This window comes from Heterocephalus glaber, unplaced genomic scaffold (genome assembly GCF_053883595.1).
Source record: "Heterocephalus glaber isolate CG9 unplaced genomic scaffold, H.glaber_assembly_v1.0 deba00001523, whole genome shotgun sequence".
In the NCBI taxonomy this organism is placed as follows: domain Eukaryota; kingdom Metazoa; phylum Chordata; class Mammalia; order Rodentia; family Bathyergidae; genus Heterocephalus; species Heterocephalus glaber.
The window spans coordinates 23,543,111-23,558,019 of record NW_028258327.1 but is presented as its reverse complement, the minus strand read 5'-3'; the positions used below and the strand labels follow the sequence as shown (position 1 = coordinate 23,558,019).

Sequence of the window (14,909 nt, the reverse complement as noted above, 5' to 3'; positions counted from 1 at the left end):
ATACAGTTCAGGATTCTTGCTATTGTTGAAAATAGTCTTTAGTTTTTTTAAGTCTAATCAGTTTATAAAGCAAATTCGTGAAACCCCAAGACCAAATGAAGAAACTCATAAAAATTCTGTTCCAGGCCTGGGAATTTAGCTCAGTGGCACAGTGCCTGCCTGGCAAGTGCAAAGTCCTGAGTTCGCTCTCTGGTACCAATCTCCCCCCGACCCCCAATTCTGTTCCACTAAAACCACTTCTGGTACCAAAACCTGTGTTAGGTTCTCAAGAAAAACAACCAATACAAGATAAAGAAAGGAGGACATTTAATGTACATTACACTATTATGGAGGGTAGATTTCATGATATGCTGTCCACAATCTGGTGAACTAGGTAGGCCAGTGGCATAGCTCAGTCCTGAGGAAGTCTTGACAGCCAAGGGAGCTTATGGTGAAACTCTCAATCCAAGGCCAAGGTGTGAGAATCTGAGGGGCTGCTGATACGAGTCCTGGAGACTGAAGGCCCAAGAACCTGAACTCTGATATCCAAGAGAAGGAGAGGGCTATCCCAGCTCCAGAAGACTGAACTTGCTTTTCTTCTCTGCCATTTTGTTCTATCCAGGCCTTCTTCAACCATTTGAGTAGTATTCTCCTTCACTGGGTGAGGGTGGATTTTCTTACTCAGACCACTGATTCAAATGCCAATCTCTTCTGGAAAGAACCTTACAGATATACCCTAGCTATAGATATGGCTTAAAAACCACCTAAAATTAACCAACATCTAAAATTAACCATCACAGTGGAAAACCGTCATAGTGGAAAAGAATTATCATCTCTGGAGCTTAAATCTTCATGAATGCCTTTCTATTCAAAATAGCCTAAATATATCCATCTTCTGTGTTCTCATCTGGTCCCAAGGTCAATCATTAAGGAATGAAATACAGTTCTTGAGGTTTTTAGTTGTAACCATATCTTTGATGGTACTTATGAATCTTTAATCTGTTAACAGAACACGTGCATAGCTTATTCCAAAACATAATACTATAGTTGGAGTACAGAATCCTCATCAAAGTCTAATGTACCTTGTATATAAATATTTGATGTTTGCATTTTGTTGTGTTTCAGAACCAGCTATATTTGTGCTTGGGATGAGTACATGTATAGTGAGTCAAAAGGACAAAGGAAGTGATGGGTGCAGCTGAATTCATAGGCTTGTAAATAAAAAGATACACAAAAGCACATACAAATAATCCAAATAAGTTATATTATAAATTAAAATGCTTTCATATTACAAAATAGCAAACTACAATCCTTGTACTATCCTCTTAGAAAAGGTACATTAAAAATGCTGGACGTTAAGACAATAATTACATTCCTTACATTTCCTCACATCCGTTGCCCACAATTCCACTAAGACTTAATTTTCCTCTCTTTTATAGAGTACTTTTATTTTGTAATTATTACCCTAGAATTGCACTTACTGATAGTCACTGAGCACTTGGAATGTGGCTAATCCAAATTGAGATGTGCTCTAAATGTAAACTATATTCTGAAGACTTAAGAAAAAATATAAAATTGAGCTTTGTACTTTTTCATTTTTATCTTTTATATGGAGCTACTATAAATTAAAAAAATCAGATGTGGGTCTCATTATATTTCTATTAGATGGTCCTGGGCTAGAACATCTGAAAACAAACTGGCTATCTCACACAGTTCCTATCTGCTTTTAGAAATGGGAATTGTAAAATAAAGCAGTTACTCATGCATATTTGTATTTTTTTCTAATGGATTTTTTTTCAATAGAAAAGTTTTGTCACTGTATTGCTTTTAATTTTAAAGTTACAAAAAAAATTAGGGCTAACATTTATGTACCATAGCCTAAAAGATTAAAACAGTGGCCATGTCAAATTTCCCTAATAATTTTCACTTTATATCAAGTACAAAAAAGAGTCACCTAGAGGAAGGGATGGAAAACTAGAACACAGGAGAATTAATCATGTACCGGCATGGAAGTTGAGAATTTTCATCTAAATTACTGAGAAAGCTCTATAACTCAGCTGCGTTGATGAGGTTGTCTACACCACTGGGCTCACATTCCTCTATCCAGTTTCACAAGAAAGAGAAGCTGCTTTCCTGTCTCAAAGAAAATTAAGAATACACGTTTGGTCAAAATAATGTGGTAGAGTTTGTACAATTTTCCTCCCATTTCCAGCATATAGGTGAGACCTTTTATAATAAATCTTACAAGGTTATAATCATCTGACAATAGGAACCTGTCCATAAATCAATTAAAATGTGACTAGTTAATGATCTTCAGTAAAACACATCATGACGCTTTTTTATTTCGTTGTTGGTTAAGGGTAATTTATTCTGAAATGGTGGTGTTTGCGTTGTTTCCTTCTGGCAACATACTGGAACTCATTTTTCAAAATCTGTCCTGAAAGTGGTACAACTTTATCCATCTTTAGGGCTTCCAACAAGGTCATCTGAAGTCTGAGTTTCTACTAAAATTTCACTTCACCTGCAAAAGCAACTGGCACTACTACCCCCTGCCGGTGCAGCTCCCGAAGAACATCTAATATTGAGTCTAATTCTGTGCGGAACTTGTCCAGCTCATGATTCTTTAACTGTGCAAGTCTTTTCCATTTCTCAATTTCTTTGTTTTGCTCAGTTTCTACTACTTGGTATGTCTGCTGTATTATCTGCAAATACAAAAATTACACATTGCTGTTATAGTTGATAGTGGGAGTGAAGAATATTTAACAGTCTCAAAGGGCTGAGGTGGGACAAAGCTGAGAAAGCACACCTGGGTTTCTCTGCAGAACTCAGGTCAACCATAAAGTTCTGCCTGTATATAGTATTTTCTGTCTTGAAAAGGTATTAAATCCAGTTATGGACTGAATATCTATGACCTCTGAAAATTCATACATTGAAGCCCTAACCACTGATGTAGAGTAAGGAAATAAGGTTAAATAAGATCATAAGGATGGAGTCCTGATCTGACAGGATTAGTGTCCTCCTGTGAAGAGATGTTAGAGAACTTCATCTTTTCTCCTCATCCTTGGTGTGCGATGTAATAATACAGAGAAGACTGCCATATGCAAACCAGGAAGGCAGCCCTTACCAGGAACCAATTTGACTATTTTTTTGGTCTCCAGAAGTATGAAAAATAAGTTTTGGTTGTTCTAACCAACTAGTCTATGATATTTTGTTATGGCAGCTTGAACAGACTAATACACTGTTAAAGCAAAGCTAAATATCAGCAACAACACACGTACACATCATGTCCTTATTAGTAGAAGTTTAAAATAGCAGATAATGTTTGTAATCATAGTAAACATATTACTAGTGCTAAGTATATAATATTTTCATAATCATATTTCAATATTAAATTTTCTTATACACATTTGTTGAAATGACTTGCAATACAGAACACTGTTCTTAAAGCCCTGCACCCAAGGTAAGATGTAAAACTTAGGCACCTACCAATAAGAATATGATGCAAGTTTTTTCTCCCTCCAAGTATAAAACAAATTCATTTGCAAGTACTTGAGAATTAAAAGTCTTATCTCCTCTTAAATGCTATTATTATTTTTAACAAGATTTAAATACACTGGAAACACTTTAGGAAGAAACTTGGTAAGTAGGTCAAAACTACAGAAAATTAATGGTACTTAAAGTGAAGAACTATAAAACATGCACATGTGATCTACTTTACCTGCTGAAGTTCCTGTTCTCTCTGCTTATGTCTTATTTCCATCTGTTTGATTTTCTTTTCTAAGCCCATGAAATGTTTCATTTCTGGTGTATGGTTTTCTTTGGCTTCTCTCAATTCTTCTAATAGTTTTGTAATCTAAAATTGAAGTATGAAGTGAAAAACTAAGATCACAAGGAGATAGTTCTTTTTAAATAGGCAATGTTAAAAATAAGTATTTCTATAAAATTTCTCTAGATAAGCAGTATCTTGGATTCTCTGAGTCATTAATAGTTTCCATTCCCCATGGACAGGTAGTAAAGGTTTGTTCTCTTTCCAAAATTCACCTCACATTCTCAGAAGCTCCAGATGGACCACAACTTCTCCCTCCCACATAACCTATCTGGTATGAGGCTCAACATGAAGTTGGGATCTTTCTTTGATAGGATCAGCTTGGATAGGAGGTAGTTGTAATAAGGTAATTACTTTAAGGATTTAAAAAGAATACATGTTCCTGCTGGCTTGAACCACCGGTGGTACACGCGTAACTGTTCCATTGGGCGATTTTTTTTCCATTAAGTTTATTGGTACATTTTAGATATAAAATACAGTTACATTCATCATTGAGATCTTGTACCTTTACATGACGTATCTTGGTTCTTATGTTTTCACCATTCCCCTGCCCTCCCTTCACCCCCTTCCCTACGTACAAAGATTTTGTTTCCATTTTTTTCCTTTTCTCATATTTTTTCTTTTCCCTTCTTTCCTTTCCCCTACCCCTCCCACTTCCCCTACTCCTTTAGACCTTTTCTTCCTATTACACAATATCAATTATACATTTTCTTAAAATTACAATATCAAGATTTAGAGGACATTACCACAGATTTTACAGAATTTAAAAGGATACAGAAAGCACATTACAAAAATCTTTTTTTGAAATAAATGTGACAATTTCTATTTTTAGTAAAAAGATTGATTAAAGTGATTAGATCTTCTTGTACCACCAGTGGTACAAGCTGTCTGATGGACAGTCATGCATGGACCATCAGTGGTTCAAGCTGCTCAGCAGTGAGACATATGAATTACTGCCCTGTCATGAATGTGTTAAAGCACCTAACAATAGTGACTGATGCACAGAAAGAGTTCAATGAATATATATTTCTTTTATCAACACTCCATAATTTTATTTGTAACTCTTATGGCCCTTATCACTTCATAATTTTTAGTAACTTATTCCACAAATAAAGATTATGAATATAAAGGAGAGATAACAAAGTACTGAGCTCTTTCTGTGTTGGTTGGTGCCTCAGGACCTGTGTATGCAGAGATAAGACAGTCCTTGTTCTCATGAAGGTAACAGTCTAGTGTAGAACCTCCATTTTCACAGCATAGTCCACAAAGAAAATGGTGATTAAGCACCTTGGAGTAAAATGGAGGGGAATTGCAGGAATTTTTTTTTTTTTTGGTACTGGGGATTGAACTCAGGACCTTGCACTTGCACAGCAGGCGGCAGAACCACTGAGCTAAATCCCCAGCCCTTGCAGGACTTTTTTTTAAGGCTTAATACAACAATTAATTGCATTTTCTTCATACCATATAATGATTCTAAAAGAAATTTCATCAATCAGATTTTGCTGTTAACATCAAAAGGCACTAAAACACAAGAAAATGCAAGTTGATTAAATTAATAAATTTAATCATGTTTTACATGGGAACATTACTTAGTAACAATAATTCTTCTAAAAAAAAAAATCACATCTTACCTAAATTAGTTGGGGGGAAAAGTGAAATGAAAAGCAATTAAATCAGAGACAACTTAAGTATTTTAAATGTGGAACATCCTCAATTTTATCAATAGCCACCAAATAAAGACTTTGTTTCGGATGGTTTGAGAAAATTCAGAGAGGTACCTTATAGAACATGTTGTGGAGCTGGGCATGAAAACCTGTTGTTAAGATGATGATTTTTAAAGAATTATTTAGAACACAACTAAATCACAGTTACTAAATCAAGACGATGGTGCCATATGTATACACAGAATATTCAAATTAAATACGATTTCAATTTCTGCACACTTTTTTTGAAAGGACCTAAGGTTCAAGTGACAAGCAGCATTCCCTTTTTGTGTTAGATCTCAGGGAAGTCAAAGGGGGCCTTTGGCTTCTAAACCTTTGTTGCTTGGTTAGGGCTGGCAAAGTCCCCTCCCAGTAGTGCCTGCTCGGTGTCATTACAGATTAGGTTTGTGACTGGACCATTGCACATTCTGTGGGAGACATGAAACACTGTTCTTACTGTTCGTACAGAAACACTCTGCTTTCTTAGCTATTTTTGGGGAGAAACTTTACATTTTGAGACTGCATCTTCTGCAGGTTTTCTGAGGAAGTCTGTCATGTCACATCCATGATTAAGGCTTTTTATGGCTTAAAACCAGTATGTAGTTTACTTGTCTAGAGTCACATTAAAATGAATATACTTTTTAAAAAACTTGGGACTTTAAATCTGAAATGATTACTTTTGGGGAGCTCTTATTCTAAATAAATGTCCTGTTACTAAGAGAAGATAAAAATTAAAGGAGAACATTAAGGAGTGTCAAAGCTCATCTTACAGATTCCCTTAGTAAGATTAACAACCCCCCAATTACAAGTTTGATTTAAGATCAAAATTAAAATATACACCTGCTATAAATTTTTCTTTACCCCCTTAATAATCCTGTTTGCTTCCAAATTCCCTCACTCTGATTCTGTGAAGATCTTCTGGATCTCTGGATCCCTGAATTGAGCCTACTTCAAGATCTGGTCTGACCCCTTCAACAAATTCCTTTAATTCTAAAACTTTTCCAGGTTCCCCAGAAAAATCTGATTAATGCTCAGCTGCCCAATTTAACTTCCCTTTCCCTGAAGGATTTATAAAAATCACTCAGCAAGAAGGTCAGGATCAAAGCATACAGGTTACTTGTACTTATGCTGGGTAAAAGCCAGCAACCAGGAAATAAATCTGACATGGGCTCAGGGAGTTCACACCTGGTATTGTAAGCAAAATCTGATGGTTTGTCTCCCTAGACTAGAGAGCCTTTTTTTTTTGGTACCGGGGATCGAACTCAGGATCTTGCGCTTACGAGGCAGGTGCAGTGCCACTGAGCTAAATCTCCGGCCCTAGAGAGCCTTTTAAGGGAACAATCTGAGATTGTTTCTTGAAAGTTTTAGCCAAGCAGATTAAAAAGGAGCCTATGTAGTCAATCACTATTCTTGTTGTATTCATGTGGATAATTAAGGCAAGTTTCCTAAGACCAGACCAATTTTTGGAAACAACTTGGTTATATGACTTTTTTTTTGACATAAATGGGAGTGACGTAGAGAGAAAAAAAAAATTTCCTCAGTAGAAAATTATAACACCCTTGTGGATGTCAGATTTTAACCCTTCTCATCATCTTTGAGGGTTTTTTTTTTTTTTTGGTACTAGGGATCAAACTCGGCACCTTGTTCTTCCCAGGCAGGTGCCGGAACCACTGAGCTAAATCCCCAGCCCTGAGGTTTTGTTTTTTACCTGCCTTCTGGCCTGGATCCTAAATTCTGTTTTCCTACAATAATGAATTGTAATTTATCAAACTAGTATTACCAACTTTTACCCTTCTGGTTTGGAATCGTTTAAAATTAACACTTCCCTTTTCCTCAAGCCCTAACAAGCCAAATGACTTTATATAAACTGCAAAAGAATCATCAAAACAACTCACTTCTATAAAAATTGTGTCTGCTCCAGTGAGGGTTATTCTGAACACGAGGTATTCAACCTGCAAAAGGTGCTCGAGACCAACATCTATAGGTCTTCTTGACTGACTGCTTTCCCCGATTCAAAAACCGGTTATGGATTGTTCTAACCATTAATCTTTTTTTTTCCCTTCCCACAAAAACACCTCTACTTAAATCACTGTATAGATCTAACTTGGATGGGCCACTTTGTAACTTCTAACCCCAATCACCAAAGCTACTGCCTTAGAGAGCTCTCTGTCACTGTTCTGATTTATTTAGCAGTGAGGTTTCTCCTGCATTATGTGCCATATATGTTCATAAACTTGTTTTCCTTTTCTTAATCTGTCTTTTGTTGTAGGGTCCATTCTGACAACTCACGAGGGTGAGGAAAAAAACTGTTTTTCCTCTTAGCACAGACATGGCTCTGAGTATCCAATTTTACTTCTTAAAAAAAAAAATCAAAGGACCAAATATATCTCAACCCATTTCTTTTTTATTTTGGTACCGGGGATCAAACTCAAGACTCTGTGCTTGTGAGGCAAGCAGGGGCACTGCTGAGCTAAAGCCCTGGCCCTCTCAACCCATTTCTATACTGCACACAAAACCTCAAGAGCAAATACAATTTAATGATAATAGCTGAACTTCATTTAGGGAGAACTTTACATCAATAAGTTACTAATATTTTCTTGATGTGTAATAGATACTTTCAGGTTATGCCTATGTGTATTTAAGTTAAACATTTTATATATAAATATATGATTGAAATGCCTAAGAAAGATTTGTACTTCTTACCTCTTTTTGTAGGATTTCTTCTCGAACTTGAGAAACTGCAAGAGACTCTTGCTTACCCTGTAGCTCATTAACTTGACTTTGGAAATGTTTTATAAGGATCTAGAAAATTATCAGAAATACTGTGTTAATAAGGTTCTCCCTTGAACACTATCTGAAACATCTAAGAAAGCCAACTTGTGATTGGAAAAAAAAAATCTTTGAACATACATCTCTATAAATTCTAAGCATTTGGAGGAAAGTGGACAATACTGTCTTTATACTTTGTGATCAGGTAGGATGATAGTTTTTATTTAAGAGCCATTAACTAAATATAATAAGCCTTCTAAAATTTGTGAAATGTCAGTTGTTTTTAGACATGTTTGTAGACAAAGAAACAAATATATGAAGATATTTCCAATAAGAAACTGAAAAATGCATATTATCTCTGATACAGTACTCCTCTTAACAATCAGACTATTCTTCCATTTATCTCATAATTTCACACTATTACATTTATAACTCTGGGAAATGACTTATTTATGGTACTGTGGTATTATGACATTACTGTTCCCGTTTCTCCCAGATTGTTTCATACTACAGAATCACATGATACAAGGCTTACACCTACCCTCTGATACCTCCTAAGGGGAAAAGAGCTAGAAAAGTTATATGCATGGCTGTATGGATTACTACTTTTGAAAGGCACTTTAAATACTTCTCACTAAATTAAAAGAATCGTTCTGTTTCTGAGCCACATGAAATTAAATTGCAACTTCAATACATTTTACCTCCTAAATACTACAACAGGCACCTCCTTATAATAATCACAGTTACAATTTTATGCCTAAGAAAAAAAATTTTTTTTTGGTACTGGGGATCAAACTCAGGTCCTTGCACTTGAAGGGGAGGCAGTAGAACCACTAAGCTAAATCCCCAGCCCATACCTAAGAAAATTTATAATGTCTTAGTATTTAATAGCAAGTCCATATTTAAGCTTCTTCAATTGAGGGATTTGTTTTTTAATTAATATGGTATGAAGTAATTATAGGTGGGATACATCATGGTAAGACAATTATTTCTTGAAGTTTTTCTGTAAGGCTCATTTTAGTAAGATTAAAACCTACAGAAAGGATGAAGAGAAAAAATAACATTCACACATTCTTCCACTTGATTCCCCAACTGCTAACATCTTAACTCATTTTCTTTTCTTGGATATATCTCATTTCTGAGTAAGTTGCAGACAAAAGTTCTATTGTAATGCTTTTTTTTGGGGGGTGTGTGTGCCAGGAATCAAACTCAGGACCTTGCACTTGGCGAGGCAGGTGCGGTGCCACTGAGCTAAATACCCTTCCCTGTAATGCTCTTTTTTAAAACCTACTAACATCAGAGAAGACAGACTACACAGTGAATATTTTTGGATATTCTACGTAGATACAACTATTATCCAAAAAGGAAGACACATTTATTCAAGAAAATGCTGGTAACTTGTCAGCAGTCTTTGTCATAATTCTTAGAAGACTATGTTTCATAAGGGCTAGTGCTATGCATATCTCTGTTCATTATTTTAGTTCCCAAACCTGATTGTCTATAGACCTGAATCATCATTTGTTTAATAAATAAAAAGTAGCGGGCAGAAAGAATGCCTGAGAGTAAATCACCTGTCATTTGGGACTTTGTGGGGAGGGAAGTGGTTCAGTATTCAAGGACTAAAGTCACAATTACATTAGACATGTACCTCAACCATCTGTTATAAAGTATTTAGTAGATTTGAGAAGGGTAGGGACTCAACTAAAACTACTCATTTAAAGCATAATTTTAAAGTAGAAACATTAAATATATGGCAATGACATCGTTTTCTATAAAAAACACAAGCTAATAATAATTTCCTATTTCTACCATCAACCTAAAAAATGAAGTTAAAATATTTCCAAATTGTGCTTGCTTTGGCAGCACATATACTAAAATTGGAACCATACAGTGAAGATTAGCATGGCCCCTGTGAAAGGACGACATGCAAATTCGTGAAGCATTCCATATTTTTGGGCCGGGGATTTAGCTCAGTGGTTCCAGCACCAGCCTCACAAGTGTAAGGTCCCGAGTTTGATCCCCATACCAAAAAAAAAAAAAAAAAAATCCAAATTAATGTTCTGTTAACAGTCAGAAAACAAATATTAGAACCAAAGAAAGATCAAGATACATTTGTGATCCACCTCTTGAGTTGCTACTTTACGATTCAGTTCAGCTACTTTGGAAGAAGAATTTTCAACTGCATTTTGGCAAAGGAGTTTCTCTACTTCCCTCTGATGGGATGCTTTGAGGGATGCAATATGTGCTGCAGTGTCTTCCTTGACCCTATAGAACAAATGAATGAAATTCACACACAATAGTGACTTTTCAACCTTTAACTCAGAGTTAGCACAAAACTAGTGTAAGAAGAAACAAAGGGAGAGAGGGTATCTATTAACTGTTATCATGCTAGGGCCTTTACACATTATTATCTATGGTTTTCTTACAACACTTCATGAACTCATTATTACTTACTACATTTTATAAGGGAAAATTGTAGTTTAGAAAAAGTGAAATATCTAGGGACCCAGATCAGTCAGTCTATTGTAGAGCCGGGGTTCAAGTCAAGCAGAGTTAGATTTCAAAAAGTCTGAGCCTATATTCTGTAAGGAAATCCAAAGCTTCAAAATATCTGCTTGAATTTAAAGGAAAGTGCTTGATATTTTAAGATAAATTCAGGTTTCTTGCTCAGATTCTTATTTGTAGAATCACAGGTATTCATTTTGGAATCTTCAATGCTTTATGTCTAGGCAGCATTTACCAATTTTTGGTGCACAAATATGACTCTAGGCCTAGTTGTATGTTGTGAGAATAAGATGATCTTTATGGTAATTCTCAGGATATAAGGGAATCTGATTTCATCTGGACTATAAATGTGAGACTATTCATTTGTCTGACAAAAATTTATTCATTTGAAGGCAGTTTAATAAATGGAAAAGTTATGAATCACTGTCGATACATACTAATATAACAATTTACAAATTATAGACAAGTTTATCATATGCTTATTTCACTATATGAGTATTTCTCTATGGAAACAGTATGGTTAGAGTTCTAGAGAAAGCACAAAAACTTAAAAACATGATAGAACTGAACTATAATAAAAAACAGCCTAAATCTGGGACTGGGAAAGTTTAGTTTTCAGGTTTAGAGCTATCTGAGAAACAGTGACAACAAAAGAACATTTTAAATTATACACAGGGAAATTCATACGAAAAACCTAGATTTGAAATTATTTCTAGGAAAGAATGTGATTCTCCCTAATTAGCTTCAGGAATGCAGAAATGAGGTTTCAGTTTGGAGCAGCATGGCTGTCATGATGACTCAATCTCTGCCATGGCTCACAGTCCATCAATAAGGACTTGTTAAACTGGGTTTCTGTGGAGATGCAAAGACATAACTGAACACCTGTTCTTAAGGCTGTGCATGATTAACATTTTCTTGGTACATATTATAAGTTGTGTAGGAGTTGGGGGCAGGAGCAGGCAATTTCCTGGGACGCTCCAAGAAATATTTTGCGGAGGAGGAAGACTTGAAACACAAATGAGCAAAAGGGATTAGGAAATGTGGCAGGTTAGGTGATCAAAATATACCATGAAGTTTAAAAAAAAAAAAAAAAAGATACCATGAGAGACACATTGCTATTAATCTCCCTCAAAATACTCCCCCTCGCCTTTGAACACATTTATTCCATCATTCTTGCCAATTTCTGGAGCAGTTCTGGAAGTTCTCTTTCATGTCAAAAAATACAGTAAGGTGAATGCTGCTGCCAAGTGCCATCCAAAGAAAAGGCAGGCTTGTAAAAACATTGTTCTCATCCACCTTATTCACCAGATCTGGCACTGTTCAACTTCTGGCTCTTCCCCAAAGTCAAAATGACCATTAAAAGTGAGTATAAAGATTCAGGACATCAAAGCAGCCACAGGAGCATTATAGGTCTGACCCTCACCTGCCCAACCCCCAGCTGTCCAAGTTCCTGAGCTCCAAAAACACTACAGCCTGTTCCTAGCCTACAGCCCCTGCCTGAGCCTGGGAACAATGGCTGTCCCCCTGCTAGGTTACAGTGGCTGTTGTTATAGACATGTACTCTGAGCCATTTTCACTCACTCAGTCTCTTGCTCTCCTTCCTCTTCACATCACCCCACCTAAGCCCATCCCGCAAACCTATCCATAAAAGACCCAGCTCAATAAACTGGACTCTGCTTCTGCTTTGGAGTTACTCAAGGAGGTCCCATCCAGAACCCCTAAACTCAGACCTTTTGTGTTCTTTACTAAGTCATCACCATTTATCTTACACAGTATAACTAAAGATACTTAAAACTCACTAGAATTGCTTCAGAAAGTGGCAAGAAGGATGGAAGGAAAAGGGAATGCTTTGACGGTGACTGATAGACAATGTATCTTTTATCATAATGAATTAAAAAAAAATCTTAAAACACTCTTTTTCTATCACACCTCATAGAATACTATTAGAATAGTGATCTAAGATACTAGGCAGAGAAATTTAGTCTTGATATTTATGGAAGTTGGGAGTCCTGGAGGGCACAGAGACATGGATATGGAAATATTTAAAGAATATTAATATTTTTAAGCATGATGATTGGGGGAGGTACAAACAAAGGGTGATCAGGGTGGGAAAACTATAGTAAATCAGGCAGTATGCCCTAGCAATGAGGAAGAAAGCTAAATGATGAATATTTATAGGAAAGACCCTATATACCATGAACCCTAGTTAAAAAGGAAGTAAATTTGGGCCTGGCAGTTGGAATTAATATATACATAGACAAGGATGGAGAACTCAGGAGGGGGAACTAGTTTATAGGTAAAAAAGAGAAAACTTGAGGTACTTTTGATTCTAAGTAATCCAAACCAGTAGTTGTAGGTTTGACATCTGAGAGCAAGCCTTGAAAAATAAATCTAGAAGCCATGATTCATAGAAGCCATAAGAATAGATAAGTTTAGCAACAGAGAAAGAACAGAAGGCCAAGAACTGAGCTTTTGTAGAAAGATTTGGGGGCAGGAAAGGCAATGGAACTACAAGTCAGAAAAAAAAATTTAGAGCTGCTAAGTTATGGAGGTTAAGGGGGAAACCTTTGAAGAAAGGCTTCGTGGTCAACGCTGTCAAGAAAAATGAGGATGCAGAAAATGTCATTGGACTGAGAATAGTCATTATTGAGAGAACAGGTTGTAAATAGAGTAGTAAGAGCCATGCTTAAGACAAGGTGGGGTGGAAACAGGAGAGGCTACTTGTGGGAAACTGGCACTGAAAGACAGTAAGAGGACTGGAACTTGGTTTGATTAGGGGAAAGAAAGTTCTGAGGATGTCAGAAGGCACAGAGAAAAGAGACAGTTGGTAGCAGATGGAGATTCTACAAAGAAATGTGTAAAGTTCCTCAAGTCATGCATGGATCATAAGGGTAGTTCGAAAGTTACTTTTCAAAAGACAAATCTTTTCCTCTTAGATGGTCAATTAATTTTAATAATAGCTCTTTTCTGACAGCAGTCTGCCTACAGCAGTCATAAATGACATTTCTTTCACAAGAAAGGCCCAAGTGGCCTGCTTATTAATTATTAACATCACTTGGATACATACAGAAAACCAAGACTGGTCAGCCCAAAGACATGGCTAGAGGTGACACAGATTTTTGTTCATCAGAATCTGGGCCTCTGGCAGGTTCAGAATGGTACTTTGAAATGTATCAATGATCGGCAAAGTAATACAATTTTTAAAAATCTAGTTATAAATTTGATTCAAGGTCGAACTGGTTATCCAGACAAAATGTCTTAGGATTAAAAAAAAATGTTTTAGGTTTCCAAGTATTTATAAACAATTCAACACTTTACCTTTTCATGGAGTTTTCAAATTGGTTCACTGCTGCTTCAGATTCCATCTTTAGTTTATTTCTCTCCAAAATTAATTCCTCTAGCTCATTTTTTAATCTGTAGTTTTCTTGTACAACCTCTGAAATATGGGAATCAGTAAAAGTATGTGGTTGGTACAGCTTGCCACCCAGGGTTCCAGAGAAGTTTGCATTTCCTTTATTTGGGTGCAAAACATCTTTCTTCACCCTTTTGGCATTCACTTCCTCTCTTCGCTTTGCATTCTGATGAGACAGCATCATTCTTCTCTCCTTCTGAAGCCTCTCCACAGTTTTTGAAAGGTCCTGTATTTCTCTTCCTTTGGCAGCCAGTTCTTCATTTAGTCTTACTAGTTTAGCTTTGGCATGGGCCTGTTCCACCTGGAATTCTATAGACTGGAAATCTTTATCATCTTTGTCATTTTTCTTGAGTTCTAATTCAGCATTCTGATGTTTAAGAATATCTATTTCTGCTGCAAGGTTTCTTACAATGGTTTGATGGGCTTCCTTAATGTCCTTGAGTTCTGTTTCTAGTGTTTTAACCCTGGAGTTGTTACTCTGGTTATGGGTTGTTTCCTTCAATTTGCAGGCAAGTAGCTGCTCCTGTTCCTCAAGTCTTTGTTCATACTGAATCTAAAGAAAGAATTCATGTAGTATCAAAGCCTTGCTGAACATTTCATTAGTTACTTAAGCCCTGCATTCTCTCCAGTCTTACCTAGTCCTTTATTCAGGTATTTCTTATATATTCTGATGTATCCAGCTCTCTTTGTGAGCCAAATGTATAAAAGCCTTATT

At 36.2% G+C, this 14,909-nt stretch overlaps 1 protein-coding gene and 1 non-coding gene across 6 annotated transcripts in view; one reads left to right on the top strand and one right to left on the bottom strand.

Moving 5' to 3' along the window:
* Positions 1 to 284: 284 nt before the first annotated feature.
* Cep162 (centrosomal protein 162) overlaps positions 285 to 14,909 on the bottom strand; it is an 81,329-nt gene continuing 66,704 nt past the window's right edge. For 4 of the 5 annotated variants that reach the window (XM_004860250.3, XM_021240688.2, XM_021240689.2 and 1 more), the window contains 5 exons: positions 14,101 to 14,747; positions 10,401 to 10,542; positions 8,212 to 8,310; positions 3,698 to 3,832; positions 285 to 2,681 (listed from right to left, as the gene is read on the bottom strand). In XM_004860250.3, the coding sequence (XP_004860307.2) occupies positions 2,484 to 2,681; positions 3,698 to 3,832; positions 8,212 to 8,310; positions 10,401 to 10,542; positions 14,101 to 14,747 (1,221 nt within the window). In that variant the 3' untranslated portion in view covers positions 285 to 2,483. Of the gene's footprint in view, positions 2,682 to 3,697; positions 3,833 to 8,211; positions 8,311 to 10,387; positions 10,543 to 14,100; positions 14,748 to 14,909 lie in introns of those variants that run through there. The other variant, XR_002388004.2, reaches the window with a different exon arrangement.
* On the top strand, positions 10,125 to 10,231 carry LOC147824999 (U6 spliceosomal RNA). The gene has a single exon (XR_015441610.1). It is a non-coding gene; the product is annotated as a U6 spliceosomal RNA (small nuclear RNA).